Here is a 20,023-nt window from a genome sequence, read left to right as displayed (position 1 = left end):
TGAAGAACAAAACGACAGCAACTTGTCTGTTCCCCTTCCCCCAATTCCCCAGCACTGTTCCCATCCCCCCAATTCCCCAATAAAAATTAAAAAAAAAAAAAAGTTATACGTGGGTTTTTTACTGCATGGGCGTCCATGCCCCTAACCTTCTCATTGTTGAAAGGTCAAATCAACTGTATTTTTGTTCTTATTGTCTTCAGAGGAGAAAAGAAAAATAATTATGTAACTTCTACAATACCCTTCAGCTCGTAAGCAGGGGACCTGGGATTTGAACACAGACTTATTTGCCTCCAGGCTTAAGTGTTTAATCCCCACAATACAGGGACAGTAAACCTTTCTATTTCCTCCTTTAGGAGTACGAGGCATCTGACTTCCAGAACATATATATAGCTCATAATAGTTTCCATCATGTGTGTGCGTGTGTTTATACACAGAACAGTATAACACAGAACAATGCCCACACAAAAGTTCCCACCATGAAGTTGAGCAGTAACATGGAGATTTAAAAATCTGTCCAGTATCTCCACAATACTTAGCAAAATAAATGAGATAAATGCCACCTGCCTGGCTAAATTGCTACCACCCAAGGATGCACATCTCTGAATTACCCTAGGTCTGGGGTCGGCAAACTGCAGCTCGCGAGCCACATGCTGCTCTTTGGGTACGTACATGTGGCTCTGAAGTAAAATTGAAAATGAAAATAAAACTATCATAGTTTCATTTATAAATTTTTAAAGGATAGTAGTCACATAATGGTGATTTCATTTGTTTTATGGCTCTCAAATAATTTTTAAATTGTTGTGAGGGACAGGATTGGCTCTTCCGTCTCAAAAGTTTGCTGACCCCTGGTCTAGGTGGTCTCCTGGAAGTCATTGCACAGTTGACTATTGGATAAAATTTATCATGGGAGAGAGTCAACTATTGCCGCTCTTTCTAAAATAGTTACATTTGATCCCTTACGTGTTTAGATGATGTAAGCCATTCCTATTGCAGGATGGATGAACAACGCACGCTTCTTTGATTTGTTACCCTGGTCAGGCTAATCTTACTTATTAATAACTAAGTAATGGAAAATCTGCAATTTTGTATTTACTACTTAAATAACTTTACAAAAAAATTACCTCTTAATCCCTTCATCTAAGCATATCTAGCTATATTTTAAAATGTTTCACTCGTCAGTATTTTCACGTTTCAGTTCACTTATAATTTTTATGCTACTTCTTCCCACTTACTTTCACTTTTCATATACTTATTCTTAGATTGACCATTTTTAATGGCTGTTCCAATATTCTATAGAACTCATATATCATAAAATATTTAACCACTTCCTCACCACTGGGCAATTAGGTTATAATGCTATTATAAATAGTGAGTGCTTTAAAGATATTTTCAAAAATATAATCATTATTTAAAAATATTTCCTTAAGAATAATTCAAATGATTAAATTATCAACAAAGAAAATCAACGAATTTTAACTCACCAGCTTCTGAACAAAACCGTTTGGCTTCTGAGAAACTACGCAACGCCTGGTTAGCCGTATAACAGTTGCCCTTGTACTGGATCCACTGTGATTCGTTCCCCTTTGCTGCTGGACATCTCGATGAGGGTCCAAGCGTCTGAGAAGACCTCTCTTTAGCTATAAAAATGTGAGACATACTATAAAAATGCACAGAAAAAAATGACTGACTTTTTTTTATTTTTTATTGTAATATGGCCGCAGGGATAGAAAAAGACAGTCCAAGGAATACAATCAATAATGCTGTAAGCATTTCTTAGGGGGCCAGATGGACCCATGTCCTTTTGGGGAGTCCACTTCATAGTTGATGTAGAGGCCTGACCACCGCATTGTATTTATGACTGACTTTTAAAAATCTGATTAAATGCCCTTTTTGGAACTGTGGTTCCTGTGAGTAAGAAGCATTCAATTCAACGCACACATCAGAGAAAGCCAGAGCGCATTCTCTAAGAGTGCGCATTCTAAGTAGCTTTTTTGGAATACCATTTTTCAAACTTAGAAGACAGAGGAAAGTACTTAGCCCTCTCAGGTGGATTTAGACTAAATTAAAAACAATTGGAAAGGCAGAATAGAAAAAGAAGCAAAGACAGGCCAGGCTGGCCTGTACCTACTTTGAAATAATAATTAAAATTCTTTCTTTCTTTGGATTCATTTTTATTTTGAATAATATAAACCTAATTTTGCCTTGCCATATACAGAACTACTTTCAAAAATCACAATCACAAGTGAGAATTTGGTAACATGTTTACAAAGTGCAATATATCAGCAAAGCAAAATCTGTCTCAAACAAACAAACAAAAAGAGTAGGTATGGCTTCTCAGCTCTTAAAATTCCCCTGGTTTCTATTTGAACTGTTTAATTTTCAATTGTGCTGTATAACACAAGAAGCTTGTGTAACGAGGCCTACACCTCTGAAAACCCATTATTAATTCCAACAGAAGACAGTATGAGACCTGGAAAAGAAATTGTCAACATCCTATTGGTGAGGTACGGATTATTTGAATCAGATATCCGACCTGGTATGATCAGTAATCTCAACCCAAACTATTGCTTTGTACACAGTATGTATGGTCTGTATGGCCTTCAGTTAACTGATGGCTTTTCCTGCTTTTTTCTCCTTGTCTCAGTTTGGTAGAGTTCTTATGTGTGGTCCTTGTGATTCCAAAAGAATGGCTGCTGCCGTTTCCTTCTTCAACACGAGGTTTTCTGATGGCTCTTAATTCCTTCTTCTGCTTCTCTCTCTTCTGTTTCTCCAGCTGGGCTTGATCTTTGAACTTTACTTACTTGATTGGCTTTTGCCTCCCTTCTTTCCACTCATGCCCTTAGTTTGAGCTCTAAGTCTTCCTTCAGTCTGACAGTTGATAAACGCCTGGGTAAGTTTCCTCATGGCTGATAATCAAAGCCCATTTGCAAATTCATCTGTAAAGTCTGTGAGACTTGTGACACCTCTTCATTAACACTGGGGGGAGATGCTACTAGCAAGCTCTTGCTTTTACCACTTGTGAAAACAGCTGCTTTCCCAAAAATGTATGGCTGAAGACTCCATCGTTGCACAAAGCAATGATGTGTGTTGCTTTGTTAGATGCAAAACATGTTGAACATTGGTTACCAATGCATGGCTAGGCCTGGTGGGCTTTTCTGAATGGCTTGACTTTTTAAGAATGTTCTCCTTACTTCTTATACTGGGAACATATGGAAATACATTATCTTCAAAGTGTATTTGTTTCTAGTCCAGTCTGCAACTGGGTTGTTTTAAGCTGCATACATTTTCTTTCTTTACTGCTATTCATGGAGTTTTGCCTCCAATTCTTGCTTTTTTTTTTTTTTTTTTGCATGGGCCAGTATTACGGTAAGTTTGCTCTATTCTTGTTCAAGAAGAGTCAGTTTTTTTGTTTTTTGTTTTACTGTGGTAAAATAACATAAAATTTACCATCAAAACTATTTTTAAGTGCATAGTTCAGTGGCATTAAGTACATTCACATTATTAGGCCATCATCACCACCATCCATCTCCAGAACTTTTTCATCCTAGAAAACGGAAATTTTGTACTCATTAAACAATAACTGCCCATTCCTCCCTCCCTCTGGCAGCCACCATTCTACTTACTGTCTTTATGAATTTGACAACTCTAGGTATCACATAAAAGTGGAATCACACAGTATTTGTGCTTTTGTGACTGACTTATTTCACGTAGCAAAGTGTCTTTAAGGTTCATCCATGTTGTATTGTCAGAATGTCCTTCCTTTCTAAGGCTGAATAATATTCCACAGTACGCATAGCCCACATTTTGCTTATCCATTCATCCATCAATGGGCACGTTGCTTGCTTCCTCTTTTTGGCTATTGTGAATAATGCTGCTATGAACATAGTTGTACAAATAAATCTGTTCAAATCCTTGCTTTCAGTTCTTTTGGGTATTCACCCAGAAGTGAAATTGTTGGATCATATGGTAATTCTAGGTTAAATTTTTTGAGGAATCACCATCCTGTTTTCTACAGTGGCTACACACCATTTTTATATTCCCACAGGTAATGTACAAGGGTTCCAATTTCTCCACATCCTCTCCATTTCTGCATGCCATATCATATAGCTCATGCATTCTATTTTTTTCCCTCAAAGATTACACTTATTTTCTGTTCCTAACACCTGAGATGTCAGTTCTCGATTGTGCCTTTATGCCTCGTTCTTTATATCATTCTACCATTCTTATATTCACTTGTTTCTCAAGATAAGATTTTCACATTTTCTTCTGCCTGACTCTGTTCAGTTCCAATTGTTGCATCTTCTCTTGAGGATTCTTCAGAGTGAAAACAGGGCACGCACGGAGACTCAGAAGTTTCAGAGACCAACGCCGTCACCATCTCTTGGCCTATCCAGCACTCTCCCTCAACGTTCACCCTCTACCCACCCAGAATGACCCCAAGCCCAGCCCCTGGGGGAAAGAACGCCTCCCTTAGGTTTTAAGGATCATATAAGTATGAAAATGCTTAATTACGCAAAGTTAAACAGAATTCTTTACTACAAGAAACTCTCAGAGCCATCAATATATTAGGTCACTGGTGGCATTTCCCAAGTTTACATGCTGTAGAATGCTTTTTAAAAAGGAGCATCTCAGTCTTTGAAAACACTGCTAAGTGAAACTAAAATTCACAAATTCCAAAGTAAAACTTACTTAGTGATAGAACAATTGAGAAAGTCTTTGGGAACAAATCCCCTAAATGGGTATATTGTATTTATTTCTCTTCTCAAAGTATCAAAATTATTTTTATAGGATTTATGACTAAACCTTATTTAGAAATCTGTAAAAATTCCTTTGAGTACTTAATCAAATGCATAAAACAAATGTCATATTTCAGTAAATACACAGTTATTTGAAAATAAGTCTTACATTTTGTAGGTTTATAACAAATAGCACCATCGTTAACAGACTTGCATTTGTCATGTTTCCAGGTTCCTTTTGGATCCAAAAGAACACAATTTCCAGCAGATATTTTTTCTTTCCATGGGGTATAGTCAAATGCACTGCCATCAGACCATTCAAAATTTGATTCACTTCCCTGTTTTAAGAATAAAGATAACCTGAATCCAGATGTGTGACTTCAAAAAGAACATAAACAAGAGCATACATACTTTAAGACATATTGGAATGGAGTGTTAATTACTTGCTTACAAATATTGTAGGTCTGGACCTATTTGTAAAATCAGGAATTTACTTTTGATACATTGTTTGAAACATACGCTCTGGCACAATTTACGCAGGATTTATTCTTTTTAAGGATGAGTTTATATTATAACACTTGAAATTAAATGATGTGCAAATGGCTTCTGTTTGTCACAATTACAGATTTACAATCCCAACATTGATATTATTCTAAGTAATGTTTTTTTATGTTCTATAGCTTTGTGGTGTGTGTCTCTGGCCACATTTTTTTCATTGTAGAAGCCATCAAGTAGCAGGGGCTAGAAGAGGAAAATACTTCCCAAGAAACTCATATGGGAAGATTACTTTTTATTTTTCCTTGATTCTATAATCCTAATTTGCCATCCTTTCTTTTATTTCCCCCCTTTTGTTCTAAAGATTATTTAAATTAGGCCATCAGTTGTAATCTCAATAGTGTATTTTTTGTATACTAGACATTATTATAGGTACGTGATCATAGTAATTAATAGGATTCAAATAGTGGCACAAAACATGTGTTTACCAGCAGAAGATTATTCTCAAATAGTGCCAATTTCTAAGGGGAAAATGGGCAGAAAATACACATTTATTAGTGCTAATGTTAAAAATTTTATTTGGTACCTTATATACATTTTTATGTTAATCTCCAATGTAATCCTATATAAGGAAAATGTTATCACTCTGATATTACAGATGAGGAAACAACCTTGCAAAAGTTAAACAACATGTTCATGATCATGTAAATGGAAAACCCGCCATTTGTACTGGAACTCAGATTTCTTTTCTCATCCTCTGCTATTTACTCCCTTTTCACGAGCTTTCCAATTGATCTGCTCCAAATAGGTTACAGGAGTGTTGCTGCAATGTTAACCCACTGGATCCTGGCAGTGTATAGGGCAGTTGCAGAGCTGGCCCATTACCATAGCGTACTCAACAAATATAATTCGCTATTTGTTCTGTGTGTGAAAAGATAAGAAAGCACTATGCTATGCAAATTGAGTCGCAGGACTTAATCTGAAGTTAAATACTCTGAACTGATAGTTTATGTTCAAATTTCCAAACCTCTAACATATCTGGAAAATTTCTGGAAAACAAAACAATACTTACATCATGACTTGAGAGCCCAACCCATAGTGGAAATCCATCACGCTTTACAATATCTTCCAGAAAGACCTGGCCATTTTGATCATGAACACTTGCCAAATGACCTCCACTTTGAGAACACATGTTCAATGCTTCATACCATGTAACTTTTTTTTGAATAACATTATAAATACCATCTTCATATGGAATAAACTGTGGCAGAGTAGTATTAAATTCTTCCTTGTAGTCAACTATAATATTTAAATTCAGTGTTAGTGATTAAATTTGAATTATTAAAAATACATATTTTGGGTTAAGACTGGTCATGCAATCACTTCAAAAGTTAAATAAAACTGGGCTTCTTAATTAGAAGGGAGGTCAAATACATACTTTATTTTTCTAATTGCCATGGCAAATATAACAGGCTCTTAAATAATACAGTTTTCTAGTTGATTTTAAAAAAAGGCATAAATATTGTCTTTCATTTAGGGAGCTCACATAATAGTTGAGTGCAGAAAAAAACAACACCTGAAATGAGGGCAAAACATTTTTTTTTTGTTTGTCAGACCTAGAATACGAGGTCTGACAATGAAGTTCGTGAACTTGCCACCATGTGCTTATGTGTGACTGACTAGAGAAGGAGAGATTTATCTGAATTGAGGGAGTCAGAAAGCCTGCTTGACAAATTAGGTTTCCAGAGGTTAGGTTAGGGGAAATTAAGACTAAAACAAAAATAAGGTAACCAGAAAGTAAGCTAAAAACAAACAAACGAAAGAACAATAATAAAACTACAATGATGAGGATATTTCAAAGGGACACAGGAGCCAAGTGAAAGATCTCCCAATTGCCAAAGCTGAACAATTTGAGCAACATATTAAATAATATAGTACATTGGATTATAATCCAAGTATAAAATAAATAACCATGAGCCCATACTGAATAAATTTTAAAATGGAAGAGAATAGACAAGTCTTCTGTGCAGTAGAATTCCAAATAATTTATATAGATATTCCCTTCTCAGGAAGGTGGAGAATAACTCTCCACTCTGTAAGTGTGGATTGAGTAAAGTGACTTCCTTACAAGGAGTACAGTGTGAAAAGGAGGAAAACGCTGTGGAGAAAGCTGAGAAATACTACCTAGAGCCAGTTGATCAAGGTCAAAATCAATAGAAATGTCATGTTGACAGCATATGCCTTCATATGATGTGATGAGAATGAAACTTCACTCTGCGGCTTTTCCCTAAATCCATAACCCATAACCCCTGTTTAATCATGAGAAAAACACCAGCCAATCAAAATTGAGGGACATTCTATAAAATACATGACCAGTGCTCCTCAAAACCATCAAGGTCATCAAAGGCAAGAAAAGTCTGAGAAACTGTCACAGCCAAGAGGAACCTAAGGAGACATGAGGACTAAATGTAACATGGTATCTTGGATGGAATCCTGAAAAGAAAAAGGATATTAAGTATAAACTAAAGGAAAAACTAAGGAAATCTGAATAATGTATGGACTTTAGTTAATAATATCCTATTAGTATTGGTTTATTAGCGGTGACAAATGTACTATACTAATGTAAGATGTCAGTAGGAGAAACTAGTTGTGGTATTATATATATGTAAATTCTATGCACCATCTTTGCAACTGTTCTGTAAACCTAAAACTATTTTAAGATGAAAAGTTTACTAAACATGAAAAAAAAAATAGAAAAAAGTTGAAAGACTTCTTGGCAGGAAAAAAACATAAATAAAGGTGCAAATGAGGATGGGCATACACTGTACACAGGATAATTAAGAGATCAGCCTGATAGAAAAATATCCTTACTGAGCCAAGAATGGGGGAAAAATTGGGGCTGGGAGAAAGCCTAGAATTTTAGAATGGACAGTGATTTCTAAACCATCTCCAAAGCTTACATGGACTGAAAGTAATTGATAATAGAAAATCCCTGGAGACTGTCGATGGAAATGGTGCTATAGGAAGTTATCCTGCAGCACTGTGAAGGGAGAAGGCCAGCCTGGACGTGACTGGGCCAGGCTCCATGTTAGCAGAGGGCTGAGAGCAGAGTGGCCCTAAAATAACTGTTTTTAAGCTGTGGAAAATTTAAAACTGACATACATTTAAACATAGACTTATTTAAGGAATCAGGCAAGATTTAGAGACATTCATTTTTAGCCTGGAATGTCAAAACTTTACCCACACATACTGTCCTATTCATAGCAATCTTATCCATCCTTCAAGGCTCAACCAAGTTTTACCTCTTCCATGCATTCCTTGTTTTCATTGATCTCTTTTGACTTCCCAACACACTTAAACCTGTACCAAATAACCTAAGACTAATCTACATAAAACAATGATGAAGACATTAATGCTATTCTCCCCCAACTACATTTTACTCCTTGAGATAAATAAAGACCATGGCACCAGGGACCGTGTCTTTCCTTCCTCTGTAAACTCGGTAGCACCTCCCATGGGACTGAATACAGAGGAAGCCCTCAAAAAATACAATTGCAGGATTCCCACCAGTGGAGCCAATGGCCTTATATGCTCTTTTTCTGTGGTGGAAACTCTATATTAGCATACTTACCCATTTCAATTTTACAAACAAGGATGCTGTGCTGATGAAAGTAATGTATTTCTTCAATGACATTAAAGGTTTGAATATCCCAGAAACCATCGGTACTCAAACCAGCAAAAAACTGGCCATTTTTTACATCTGGTCTTCCTGTTCTCCAGTGTGTATATGACAGCGAAGTTTTATCAGACCACATGAGAGAATTATCTAGGGAAGAAACATTTTTTCTAAGCGATTAACTCAAGACTAGAATTATAATTATGAGGTTAATATTTCAAACTCAAGTTTTCTATTTTCTTTCCCACCTCCTAAAAGGATGTATGATTATGTGTATCCCTCTAAAATATTTTATGATTATAACAGTAAATCGTGCTTATTTTGAATTTGTAAAGTAAAATTATAAACATAAAAATTAATATTTACTTATAATTCCACCATCCTGCAGTAACTTTACATTTTGTTATCTTTCATCAAATATTCATTTCTCCTACATATATGTTTAATTGCAATGAAAATGAATGTAACATTTTACAGAAAATATTATATTATAAAACTAGTGATAAAAACCTCTTCTATAGACCTAAACCATGCACAATTGTGCACATTTATGATTTTTGGCAAGGGTGCCAAGACAATTCAATCATGAATGAGTAGTTCCTGGGAGAACAGAGTATCTGCATGTAAAAAAACAACAACAACAAAAAAAATGAGGTTGGACCCTTTTCTTTCTCCATATACAGAATTAACTAAAAATAGATCGTAGACCTCGACGTAAGAGCTGAAACCATAAAATTCTTAGAAGAAAACATAAGGGGACATCTTTCCATTACCTTGGGGTAGGTAAAACCTTCTTAGATATGCATAAGTGATAAAAGAAAAAAGTAGATAAATGGGACTTCATTAAAATGAGAAAGTTTTGTGCTATCAACTATGTTATCAAGGAAGTGATGGGAGAAAATATTTGCAAATCATTTATTTGACAAGGGACTTATATCCAAAATATATGAAGAATTCTTAGAATTCAACAATAAAAAAAGATAATTTTAAAAATGGGCAAAAAATGGGCAAAGGATCTGAACAGAGATTTCTACAAAGATGTCACAAATTACCAATCAGTACAGGAAATAATGCATAAGAGCATTAATCATCAGGGAAATGAAGTAACAAATCTCAAGAGATATCACTTCATACCCACTTGGATGGCTATAATCAAAAAGACATAAAAACAAGTGTTGGCATAGATGTGGAAAAATTGGAACCCTTAAGGAAAAATGGTACAGCAGCTTTGGAATGTTTTCCAAAACATTCTGTCAGTTCTTTAAAGGACTAAACAAAAGACCCAGCAATTGCACTGCTAGGTATATTCACCCAAGAGAAATGAAAACATATATCCACATAAAAACTTGTACATGAATGTTCACAACAGCATTATCCATAATAACAAAAAAGTAAAAACAACCTAAATGCCCATCAACTGTCGAACAGATAAATGAAATGTGGTATATTCATACAAGGGAATGATATTCAGCCATAAAAAGGAATAATATATTGATACATGCCACAGTGCCACATGCATTAACCTTGAAACCATTATGCTAAGTGGAATAATCCAGTCACAGAAAAATCACATATTGTGCGATCTGATTTATATGAAATGTCTAGAGTAGGCAATCCATAGAGACAGAAAATAAATCAGTGGTTCCTGAGGTTTGGGAGAGGGGGTAGGGAATGAGGAGGGACTACTAAGGAGTATGGCGTTTCTTGGTGGGGGAGTGATAGGTGCATAACTTTCTGACTATACTAAAAGCCATTAAATTATATACCTTAAATGGCTGAATTATATGGTATGTGGCTATATCAGTAAAGGCTATGGAAAGACAAGCTACTAAGTCTATTAAAAGTATGAATTGGTATGAAGAGTGATATCATTATTACCTAGAGATACCTCTTGTTGTTCTGGTTATTTTTACTTTCCACTGATTACCATCTCCCAAGGCATCATACCAAACTAACCATGTATCTGCACCAATGACTAGAAATACTGTACATATGATTTGGTTCTTGGTTGCTGCTTTGTATCACCTCATGTCCCCTAGTCCCTCTTTGCCTCTTCCCAAATGTTAAAGTTACAATTTTCTGGCTAATATGATAAACAATGGTATATTTCTGAAGTTGCTATACAAAAGGGTCACTTTTTCACTTGGCTTGAAGTATCTTTCAGTTGACACGTGGCTTCTCTTAACTTCTATTCATGGCCTTACTTTTAAAAAGTCAGAGCTTAAAAAAAACCCCACCAAAATCCTTTGTAAAGGTGGTATATACAATTAAATATTATTTAAGTATATTGAAGTAATAAAAAAACCTATAGATATAAATTAAACCAGTGAGAATAAGATTTAAACCAAATTTGCTGTTTGCTTGAAATATCTTTCTATACATTGCTCATTTATCTATATATTTTAATAGAAATTTCGCTACTCATACGTTTTATTAAAAAACTTAGGATAATTAAAAGCAGGTCTACAGATCTGAAAATACTTTTCAAAATACAGAATACATTGTCAGTTGTTTCTGATAATATAATTAACAAAGTACATCAGAGGGCATGCATAAAATCTCTAACTATATCCTGGGTGTGTTCTCCACTGCTCCATGTGGGACTACCGTTCCCTCAGTCACTTTCAGATAAAGTCTGGGAACTTTCCACCTAGTTTTTCTCCACTCCCCCCTCCCTTGACTTTCCTAAATTTAAGGTATTCAAGTGTCATTGGAGAAAAGACTTGGGCAACTAAGCCCTACTATGATGAGCTCATCTTCAACTGGCAACCCAAGTCTTACCTATTGTTTGATAGCTTAATTTTTGTTAACTCATCTGCAAGCCATAAGCATTTAAGAAAAGGCTTTGCAACTCTAAGAAAGAAAAGTTAGATCACACAGAGAAGGCTATTTTTAAAGTGGTCAGATTTGACCACCCTCTCTCTTCTTTTCCTACCCTCTCTCTGGCTATCATTGTCCTGTGCCCCTTATTAAGCCCTGTTTTTGGGTAAATGTACGCTTTTGATGCTTTATGCCCACAGAATGGTTTTCTATTTCTAAAACTTCTATGATTTTCAGGATCTTTCTAGTTGAGCATCTTTTAAATTGGACTTATCTCCCCTATTATTAGAGTCTGTGTTTAAAAATTTTTATAGCAATTATATCTTTGATATGTGGTATTTAGTCTGTCTTAGTTGCAATATTCTATTGTCAGACTATGTGAGTCATTTTCCTAATGTATGCACAAACCAATGCTATAAATCCAAAGGTGCAACATTAGTAGAAATGTAATTCTGTTTTCACTCATTCCACATACATAGTACAGATCTAAAGTAAGTATTGGAGCTTTACACAGGAGTACAGTCATTTTTATTTAGTCTTGCACTGCTAGGAGTAGAGAAGAGAAATCATTTTCCACCATTGAACTCTAAGCTTGGTGGTAAAAGAATTTTAATAACAAGAGCAGAGACACAAAAACTGTCTTGGTATTTATGTAAGTTATGCTAAGAGCATAATTATAATTTTTTATATTGATAAATATTATACTTTGAAGAACTATACTTTTACAGCTTGATAAACAAATAGTTTATAATGAAGTATGAATGTAAATACAGATTTGCAACTTACTTTCATAAATGATACCTAACATGACCCATGAAGCCATATAATTGAGGTGCAGGAGTTGCTCAAGGACAAAGTTATTCTCTTTTTCATCTCGAATACTTAGAATATGTGATTTTGGATCTGTTAAAAAAAATAGTCAACAATTTTAACAATTACTTACCCAGAACACTTTATTTTGTTTGACAGATTTAGAAATGTTTATTTCCCAGTTTAATATACTCCCAAACTTAAACAATAGCGGACAATAAGAAAAGCATGTGAATTAAAACCATCTCATTGTACTGAAATGAAAAGGTTAATTAAAAAGTTTTTAAACATTTTGATATTAAATTTGGTCTCACAGAAAAGTGATAAACTAGTAACTGAGTAGAGAATTTAAAACATTGATTCACTTCACTTTTCCCCACTTAAAGCTTATTTTGAGTTGCTACAAATCCACCTATATTAATGATACATCGTCAAAGACTATAATAACTAGAAAATCTTGGATGGGCTATAAGACACATCTTCCTTTTCCTTAGGGATCACTCTTATATAAAGGTTAAAAAAGTTTGGTATTTCCCAAAGTGTATTTCTCATGAAATTAACATGAGTTGCTCAGAAAAGGGCTACATGGATAAGAGCTTTGCAAATATTGATTAAACAAAGTTAAATTAGTTTATTTATGCCAGTATTTCTTAAAGTATACGGTAATGTACATTTGATAATGTCCAACAAGAAGCGATGGTGTATCCTTTTTCTAAGGATTCTTTTTGTAGGACATCTCTCAAGACTAGTGTTCTCCACAGCACACTTTGGGGAATAACAGCTTCATACTTTCCATAGGAACTTTCCACAAAGTTCATAGGCCCAGTGTTCAGAAGTCATAGATCCTGAGTGGATCTCATATGAAATATCTGAAGAGTCTTGAGAACTGAAAGTGTGAAATATGTATCTCTTTTAATCACAGCTGCTTTTCTATGGCTTTTCTAAGCTTTCACCACTCACATTAACCTATTTTCACATTGCCCACAGCCCAGCTTGATTTAACATCCAGTTCTCTGCTCTCCAGTGTCACTTCTTCTCCTTTTAAAGCACAACCCATTTTGTTCGTACATATAAAGACAGACTAGTTGTCTAATAGATGGCAACTCCTATAAAGAAAGAGGTAACTCCTTACTTGCTGTTTTTAATTTTAATATTTTGTCATTGGTAATGTAGAAATTAAGTGATGAATATTTTTGAGATCTAGTTACTAGTGATAATTAGAAATATTTATAACATGCTCAGGTGAGATTTTTTTAAATGAGCATAGTGTAATATATAATGACCACATAATATACTTACTCAGATTCTTGCACCTAGAATGAACATCATTTTGTGCTGCTGTCATATATACATTCTTTGCTATCATAAAATTGTAGCAATAGTTCTGAAATGGTATCCATGGAGTATTTAAAACAGGAGATGGACATCGGACACTGGTAACTGGTTTGACCTCTCTTTCAGTCTCATCTAGAAAAAGAATTAATGATATGAATACTAATTTCAGATATAAATGTAAAATCCTGTTTGTAGTAATTAGACTTGATGTAGGAAATATTCAGGAAGCCAAGAAATAATAGCCTGGTGATGCTTATCCTGTTTATACTCAAATGTAATGTGACCTCATAACTGGCTTTCTGTAAGAAAGAAATTATTTAACACAGTAATTTTCTTTCTCCTGCTGTGGAGTGAGTGGAAGAATGTGAAAAATGAAGTGCTATTAGGTTAAACACAGCTTCTGTCTTCATGCATCTCCAAACTTCAAACACCAGGCGCCACCTCAGAGAAACTATACAACCATATTAATAATGGGCACCTAACTATAACTTCGAGAATTCATCTTCAAGGTTCTGGTTACTTATACCTTTACTAATTTTAAAGGAAGATTTTAATGAAGTATTTGATGTTCTACAAAAGTTATTGCTATAACCGAAGTAAACAGAAATAGTTGAAAATCTGACATCTAGAAAATCTGATTACGGTTTCTTTTTTTTTTCATTTTGTGAAAAGGCCATACGTTCAAGAAGATGCCACTTCAGATGTGCTCTACTCAAAGCAAATCAAACCACTTTGGTATGTAGTAGAGACATTAAGTGTCTCTCACTGCTCACAACTACTCCCTTCATCCGTGAAATAGTATCTTCTTTTTACCACACACCCACAAATGTGGACCCTGGCAGTTGTAAAACCTTCTTCTGACTGAGCTAGATAGAGATTGCCTTCCTGACTCAAGCTGAATCTTTCAGATTCTAAGAAATTGAAAAGTGGAATTCAGAAACAGGCAATTCATCTCCAGTTGTGGTTATAATTGAAAGCTGCAGAGCTGTCATGTCTCACCATAAACAGAGAGAAGCAGAAGGTATATAAAGAGAAGAGTGCAGATCAGTAGAGAGAAACCGAAAGGCAAGACAGAAGGCATTATCTCTGGGGTCCTGTTTCCCATTCTGTTTCTGATTCCTGTTCTGCACAAGGCTTAGCTCTATCCCCATTTTTGAGGATCTAAATTTCCGTTTTGGCTTAAGCTAGCTTGAGCTGGTTGCTGTTACTTGCAACCAAATGAACCTTAACAGCAACTCATAGAAAAAATATTAGTTGTTGATGATAAGAATTATAAAAGAATTTCCATGAATATAAACTTTCTATAAGAATATAAACACAAAATATATACAAAATGAGGCTAATGGAGGCTTGAAATTAAAAGGTCAATTACCATCGTCAGCTGACAAAGATAAAAGATGTCTAAAATAACAAATTATGACAAAATGCTTAATATATAATAATTTTACTTGAATACAAATTTTCACAACACATTTTTTTGTAAAAAAGGCATGAATATCATTTCTTTATGATTTCAGAGCCAGATTTTACAAAACCACTCCCCCAAAATTCCGCTACTCTTGAGATTGATCGTAATTCAAGAATTAAAATATTTGAATTTAGCATACTTCCTGGATAGTAGCAAATAGCACCGGGTTGATTAGAATCACAATCAGATGTTTTCCAGAATCCATCAGTGTCTAATAACACACAGTCCTCAAGTTGCGCATTATTTACAGCCCAGCGAGTGAATTGAAGATGCTTCCCATCTGACCAACCAAAGTTGAGTTCATCCTGCAAGGAGCAGAAATACATTTCAAGGGTCAATACTTCATGTTATCCCTTTTGTATTACTTTGGCCCTCATGGTCAATCTAATAACTTTTAATTTTATCTTATATTTAACACACACTTATATAGCACTTACTATGTGCCAGGCACTGTTCTAAAACATGAACTTATTTAATCCTCATAACAACCATTATATCCATTTTACCGATGAGGAAACCGAAGGCATATTACACATGAAAGTCATGCAGAATCCAAACTGCAGTGCTGGGATTCTACTCCAGATCATCAGGCCCTAGCGTTCATTGCCTGAATTATTACGTTATGCTGCTTCACACATAATCGGTACCACTGGTTGTTAGAAATCAGACAGCTAAAATGGAGTGAGGACCACTGTAAGCACTGATGAAGTTAGAGACATGTAATCGTGGAAAGAACATGGGCTTCAGAGCTAAGCATACCTAGTTTTGAATTCCAGTTTGGTCACTTACTCATTTTTGATTGTGAGTTTACCTCGCCAAGTTTCCATCCCCTCATCTATTAAATCAATGTGACACTTAACCTCATGGCTGGAATCAATGGGATAAAGTGTAAAACACATAACTCATTGGCTAGCTGGTTCACACTCGAAAAGCTACATATATGTTACCTCGCTTCCTCTTAGCCCCTCAGAACTGTGGATCTCATACCGCTGTTTTCATGTTTGTCTTTGGGGAGAAGCTTCCTTACTCACTATATTCTATTGTGCACTGAAAGTCTTTACATCTTGACAAGGGCCTGACCACCCACCTATCTTGAGAGGCTTGACAGAGTAGGTACAGAAGTCTAGAAGGTGTAGTGTGGGGTCCAGCCCTGTCTGAGCTTCCCCATTGTGCTGCCAGAGCACCAGGCCTTGCACAATGATCCAAGGAGCTAAGCTTTTCTGGGGCTCAAGGCAATTGTGCATCACTGTTTTATTTGGAATATTGGGCAAAGGCCACACACCTTAAATAGCAAACATGGTCAAGGTTCAATACCATCAATGTTTCATTCTGAACTGTTCCCCACCAGCGTTCCAGTTGCAACCTTGTGGCCAGCTAATCCCCAGGCAACATGGCCCCAAATGTGGCCCTTTGGCCATGTGACATTGCCTGCACTCCGTATTGCCCTGGATTCAGTCCCCTTTGCTGCACTCCCAACTAACCCAGGTCCTGGGCCTTTGGAATTTGTATTCCTCGTGGATAAATCATCCCACACTGTCTATCTTCCTTACTGAATACTAAAGCTCTTTATTAAGACTATATGTATCTCTTTACTAAATTCTTGACCTTAATTAAAACCTATCTCGTCCAAGAGGATATTTCCTTTCAGTACCCACAAGGGAAGGCTGTTTGTTTTTCCATTCCCAAATATAGGGCTATGAGAATGGGATGGTAGGTATTTTTATCTCCTTCAGTCACTTCCTTTGAGGTTTATGCCCTTCTTATCATTGCTAACTCTCAGGTTCCCTGCCTCTCTCTGACATTCACTGAGGCTCTGGCATTCTCCCTGGTTCCTCCCTGGCATTCGCTAAGGAGATGCTGCATGTCTTGCTCTGTCCCCTGGTCCCACTACTGATTTAGGGACGTCTATGTCCATGTGGATGACTCACCCGTTTCCCAATCCTTCATGACTTCCTCTACTTGTATTTTTACTTCTATGTGCTTGAGTGACCCACTGCCACAGCCATAGTCTAGAGTTAACAGGGGTCGGCAAACTGCAGCTCGCGAGCCACATGCGGCTCTTTGGGTACGTTCCGTCTCAAAAGTTTGCCGACTCCTGGAAGAGCCAATCCTGTCCCTCCCAACAATATAAATATTATTCGACAGCCATAAATATATTTTTACAAATAAGGAAAATTTAAAGTAATATTATAAATTAAACTATGACAGTTTTATTTTCCTTTTCAATTTTACTTCAGAGCCACATGTACATACCCAAAGAGCTGCATGTGGCTTGCGAGCTGCAGTTTGCAGGCCCCTGGCAGCTATTCCGCCTCAAAAATTTGCCTAGCCCTGCTCTAGACTTTTTATGTGCCCAGAACTGCTGCTTTGCAGACATTGTAAATATGCCTTAGTTCAGGCCAACATCATGTCCTGCAGGCATTTTTTCTACAAGAAATTCTAACTGGTCTCCTATCTCTAGGTTGCTCACTACCTCTCCCACTTTCTGCTCAGTATAATTTTTCTTAAGTAAAAATCTGATATTGTTGCTACCATATTTAAAAATCCTTTAATACCTTCACACTGCTTTCAACACAAAGTTTTATTTATTTGTTCCCTGTCATGTTCCAAAGATTTAAGGCAGCTTTTGAAGATACATAATAAACAGCTACATATAATCTGTTAAAATAAAGAGTGAAAGAAAAAGGAGAAACATATGTGAAGATTAAAAAATAGGATAAGAAACAAGGCCCAAATCATTAAGTGGGGGAGAAAAGCTACAAAACAGTATGAGGCCAATTGTCTTAAAAATAAATACATTTACATAGAAAAATAACTTGAAGGATATATACCCATTGACTAAGCCATATTTATCACTAGGTACTGGGATTACAGGTGATTTAAATATTTTTCTTTTAATTTATTATAACTTTAAAAATGTTTCTACAGTGACGATATTGCTTTTGTTGCAAAGGTTTAAGGTGCTTGAAACTAGGAAATATAATAACTTATTACCACCCTCACAAGAGACACAATGATGGGTTTCACATGATACCAAACACCAAAAAGAAAGTAAGTAAAAGCAATGTTATGAAGAAACTGATATTGTGAGGTCTGGGGAAGAAGATTAAGCTGATGATCTGGCTGGACCTGGGGGTACATTTAAAAATATCCAGAGTCTTGGAGAAACTATCCTTCAAGCAATTTTTAAATACTGTGCCTTTTAATTGAGGTTCTGGTAACTGCTGGTGGTAATGAATTCAAAGTTTGTCAAAGGTAATGTTTACTTGAATATATTCCCCAGTGTAGCCCTGGGTTTGTGCTAGGACTCAATTGTCTTCCATCACATTTCCTCCATGCAGCCCTAAAGCTATCTTTGTATTTTCAGGGTTATCCTAAGGTATATATATTGGGTTGTTGGAAAAGTCATGATGCATTTTTGTAACGAAAAACACAGAAAAAATACGTCTTGATTTTCCGAAAACCCAACACATAACTTACGTTAGTTTCATAATGCAATGGACTCCTCTCTCCTACTCTACAAATCACCCTCTCTCTGAGAGCTGATTAGGAATATTGGTGTAGGTGACATTTATCTAACTTGAGAGTGCGGATACAAGGGGCAAAGGTCACGTCGCCATCTTTGTAAATGGCATCCCCTACGTAGTGCATAAGATATGCAGCCTATGCACCAGCCCTGTATCTTACCCTTCAATACATCTCAGGGGGCAGAGACTGGAAGAATTACATAGAAAACCTAGAAAAGAGGCAAAAATGGCCTATAATGTTGAGAGGAATACTATAGCTTTATTTTAAAAAACAAAACAAAATCAACCAACCCTATTAATTATAAACAAAAGTTTCCATAGCATAAATATTCCCATTTGTGCTACATGGAGGTAGTTTAGGGAATTAACAGGAGACCAGCATTCCTTGCCGGGCTCTGAAATAAACGAAAAGTGCCCAAGACATCTATCCAAGATCAGGGCTTGAGATGTGGCTAAACATTATTATTCTCATCCCTTCTTAGGAGGATGTAATTTCACTCTGCTAATTCTGAAAGGGACGAAAAGGATTCTTTAACACCATCCACAGCACTTCTACCCAAACAACCCCATTTGATGTTTTAATTCTTTCCTTCATTGGTTGAGGAGACAGGGCCACTCCTGATTCCAGCTCAGTCTTTCAGTGGAATAAACAAAAAGAAGGGCTCGGCTATAGATGTCCACTGAACTCTTCCTTAATTTAAACAATAAAGCATCAGAACTTCCAGCACCGGAAAGACCACTGCCCCTGAAAATTACATACTTCACATAATTCATTCACTGGAGCAACATTTTATGATTTCCGGTTTCTTTTAGTCTTACATGAGAGAGGTGAGCAATAAAACATGTCACATCCCACCACCCAATGTTGGCAGTTGGGGTGGAAAACTTACGTCTTGACTGGAGAGTCCAATCCACAAGGAAGCGTTATGAAGAACGGCCTGCACAGTTAGGTATGCCTGCTGGTAAGGGTCTGTGATGCTCACCAGACGCATGTTCTGTTTCTCACACTCCCTTAGAGCGTCGGACCAGGTCAGAGTCTTCAAGATTATTTTGTACAGATTATTTAGATGCTTTACAGTTTCTGAAGTATTCTTCAAGGTCGGTCTGCCTCCAATTTCTGTGTGTAAAAGAAAAAAAAATACCCCCACAAAATCCA

The 20,023-nt window shown here is 36.1% G+C and overlaps 1 protein-coding gene and 1 pseudogene across 2 annotated transcripts in view; both read right to left on the bottom strand.

The window, feature by feature from the left end:
• The window catches only part of LOC109379858 (CD302 antigen), a 123,291-nt gene that overhangs the window by 47,471 nt on the left and 55,797 nt on the right, over positions 1 to 20,023 (bottom strand). For both annotated transcript variants that reach the window (XM_019636832.1, XM_019636830.1), the window contains exons 25-32: positions 19,758 to 19,984; positions 15,480 to 15,645; positions 13,837 to 14,004; positions 12,514 to 12,630; positions 8,863 to 9,057; positions 6,304 to 6,530; positions 4,906 to 5,074; positions 1,482 to 1,637 (exon numbers count right to left, since the gene is read on the bottom strand). In XM_019636832.1, coding sequence (XP_019492377.1) covers positions 1,482 to 1,637; positions 4,906 to 5,074; positions 6,304 to 6,530; positions 8,863 to 9,057; positions 12,514 to 12,630; positions 13,837 to 14,004; positions 15,480 to 15,645; positions 19,758 to 19,984 — 1,425 coding nt within the window. The remainder of the gene's footprint in view (positions 1 to 1,481; positions 1,638 to 4,905; positions 5,075 to 6,303; positions 6,531 to 8,862; positions 9,058 to 12,513; positions 12,631 to 13,836; positions 14,005 to 15,479; positions 15,646 to 19,757; positions 19,985 to 20,023) is intronic.
• LOC109379861 (centrosomal protein of 57 kDa pseudogene) lies at positions 2,397 to 3,416 on the bottom strand (annotated as a pseudogene).

The sequence above is a fragment of the Hipposideros armiger genome, unplaced genomic scaffold (genome assembly GCF_001890085.2).
Source record: "Hipposideros armiger isolate ML-2016 unplaced genomic scaffold, ASM189008v1 scaffold_30, whole genome shotgun sequence".
Taxonomy (NCBI): domain Eukaryota; kingdom Metazoa; phylum Chordata; class Mammalia; order Chiroptera; family Hipposideridae; genus Hipposideros; species Hipposideros armiger.
The sequence above is the reverse complement of the archived record's forward strand: the minus strand, read 5'-3'. Positions and strand labels throughout refer to the sequence as shown.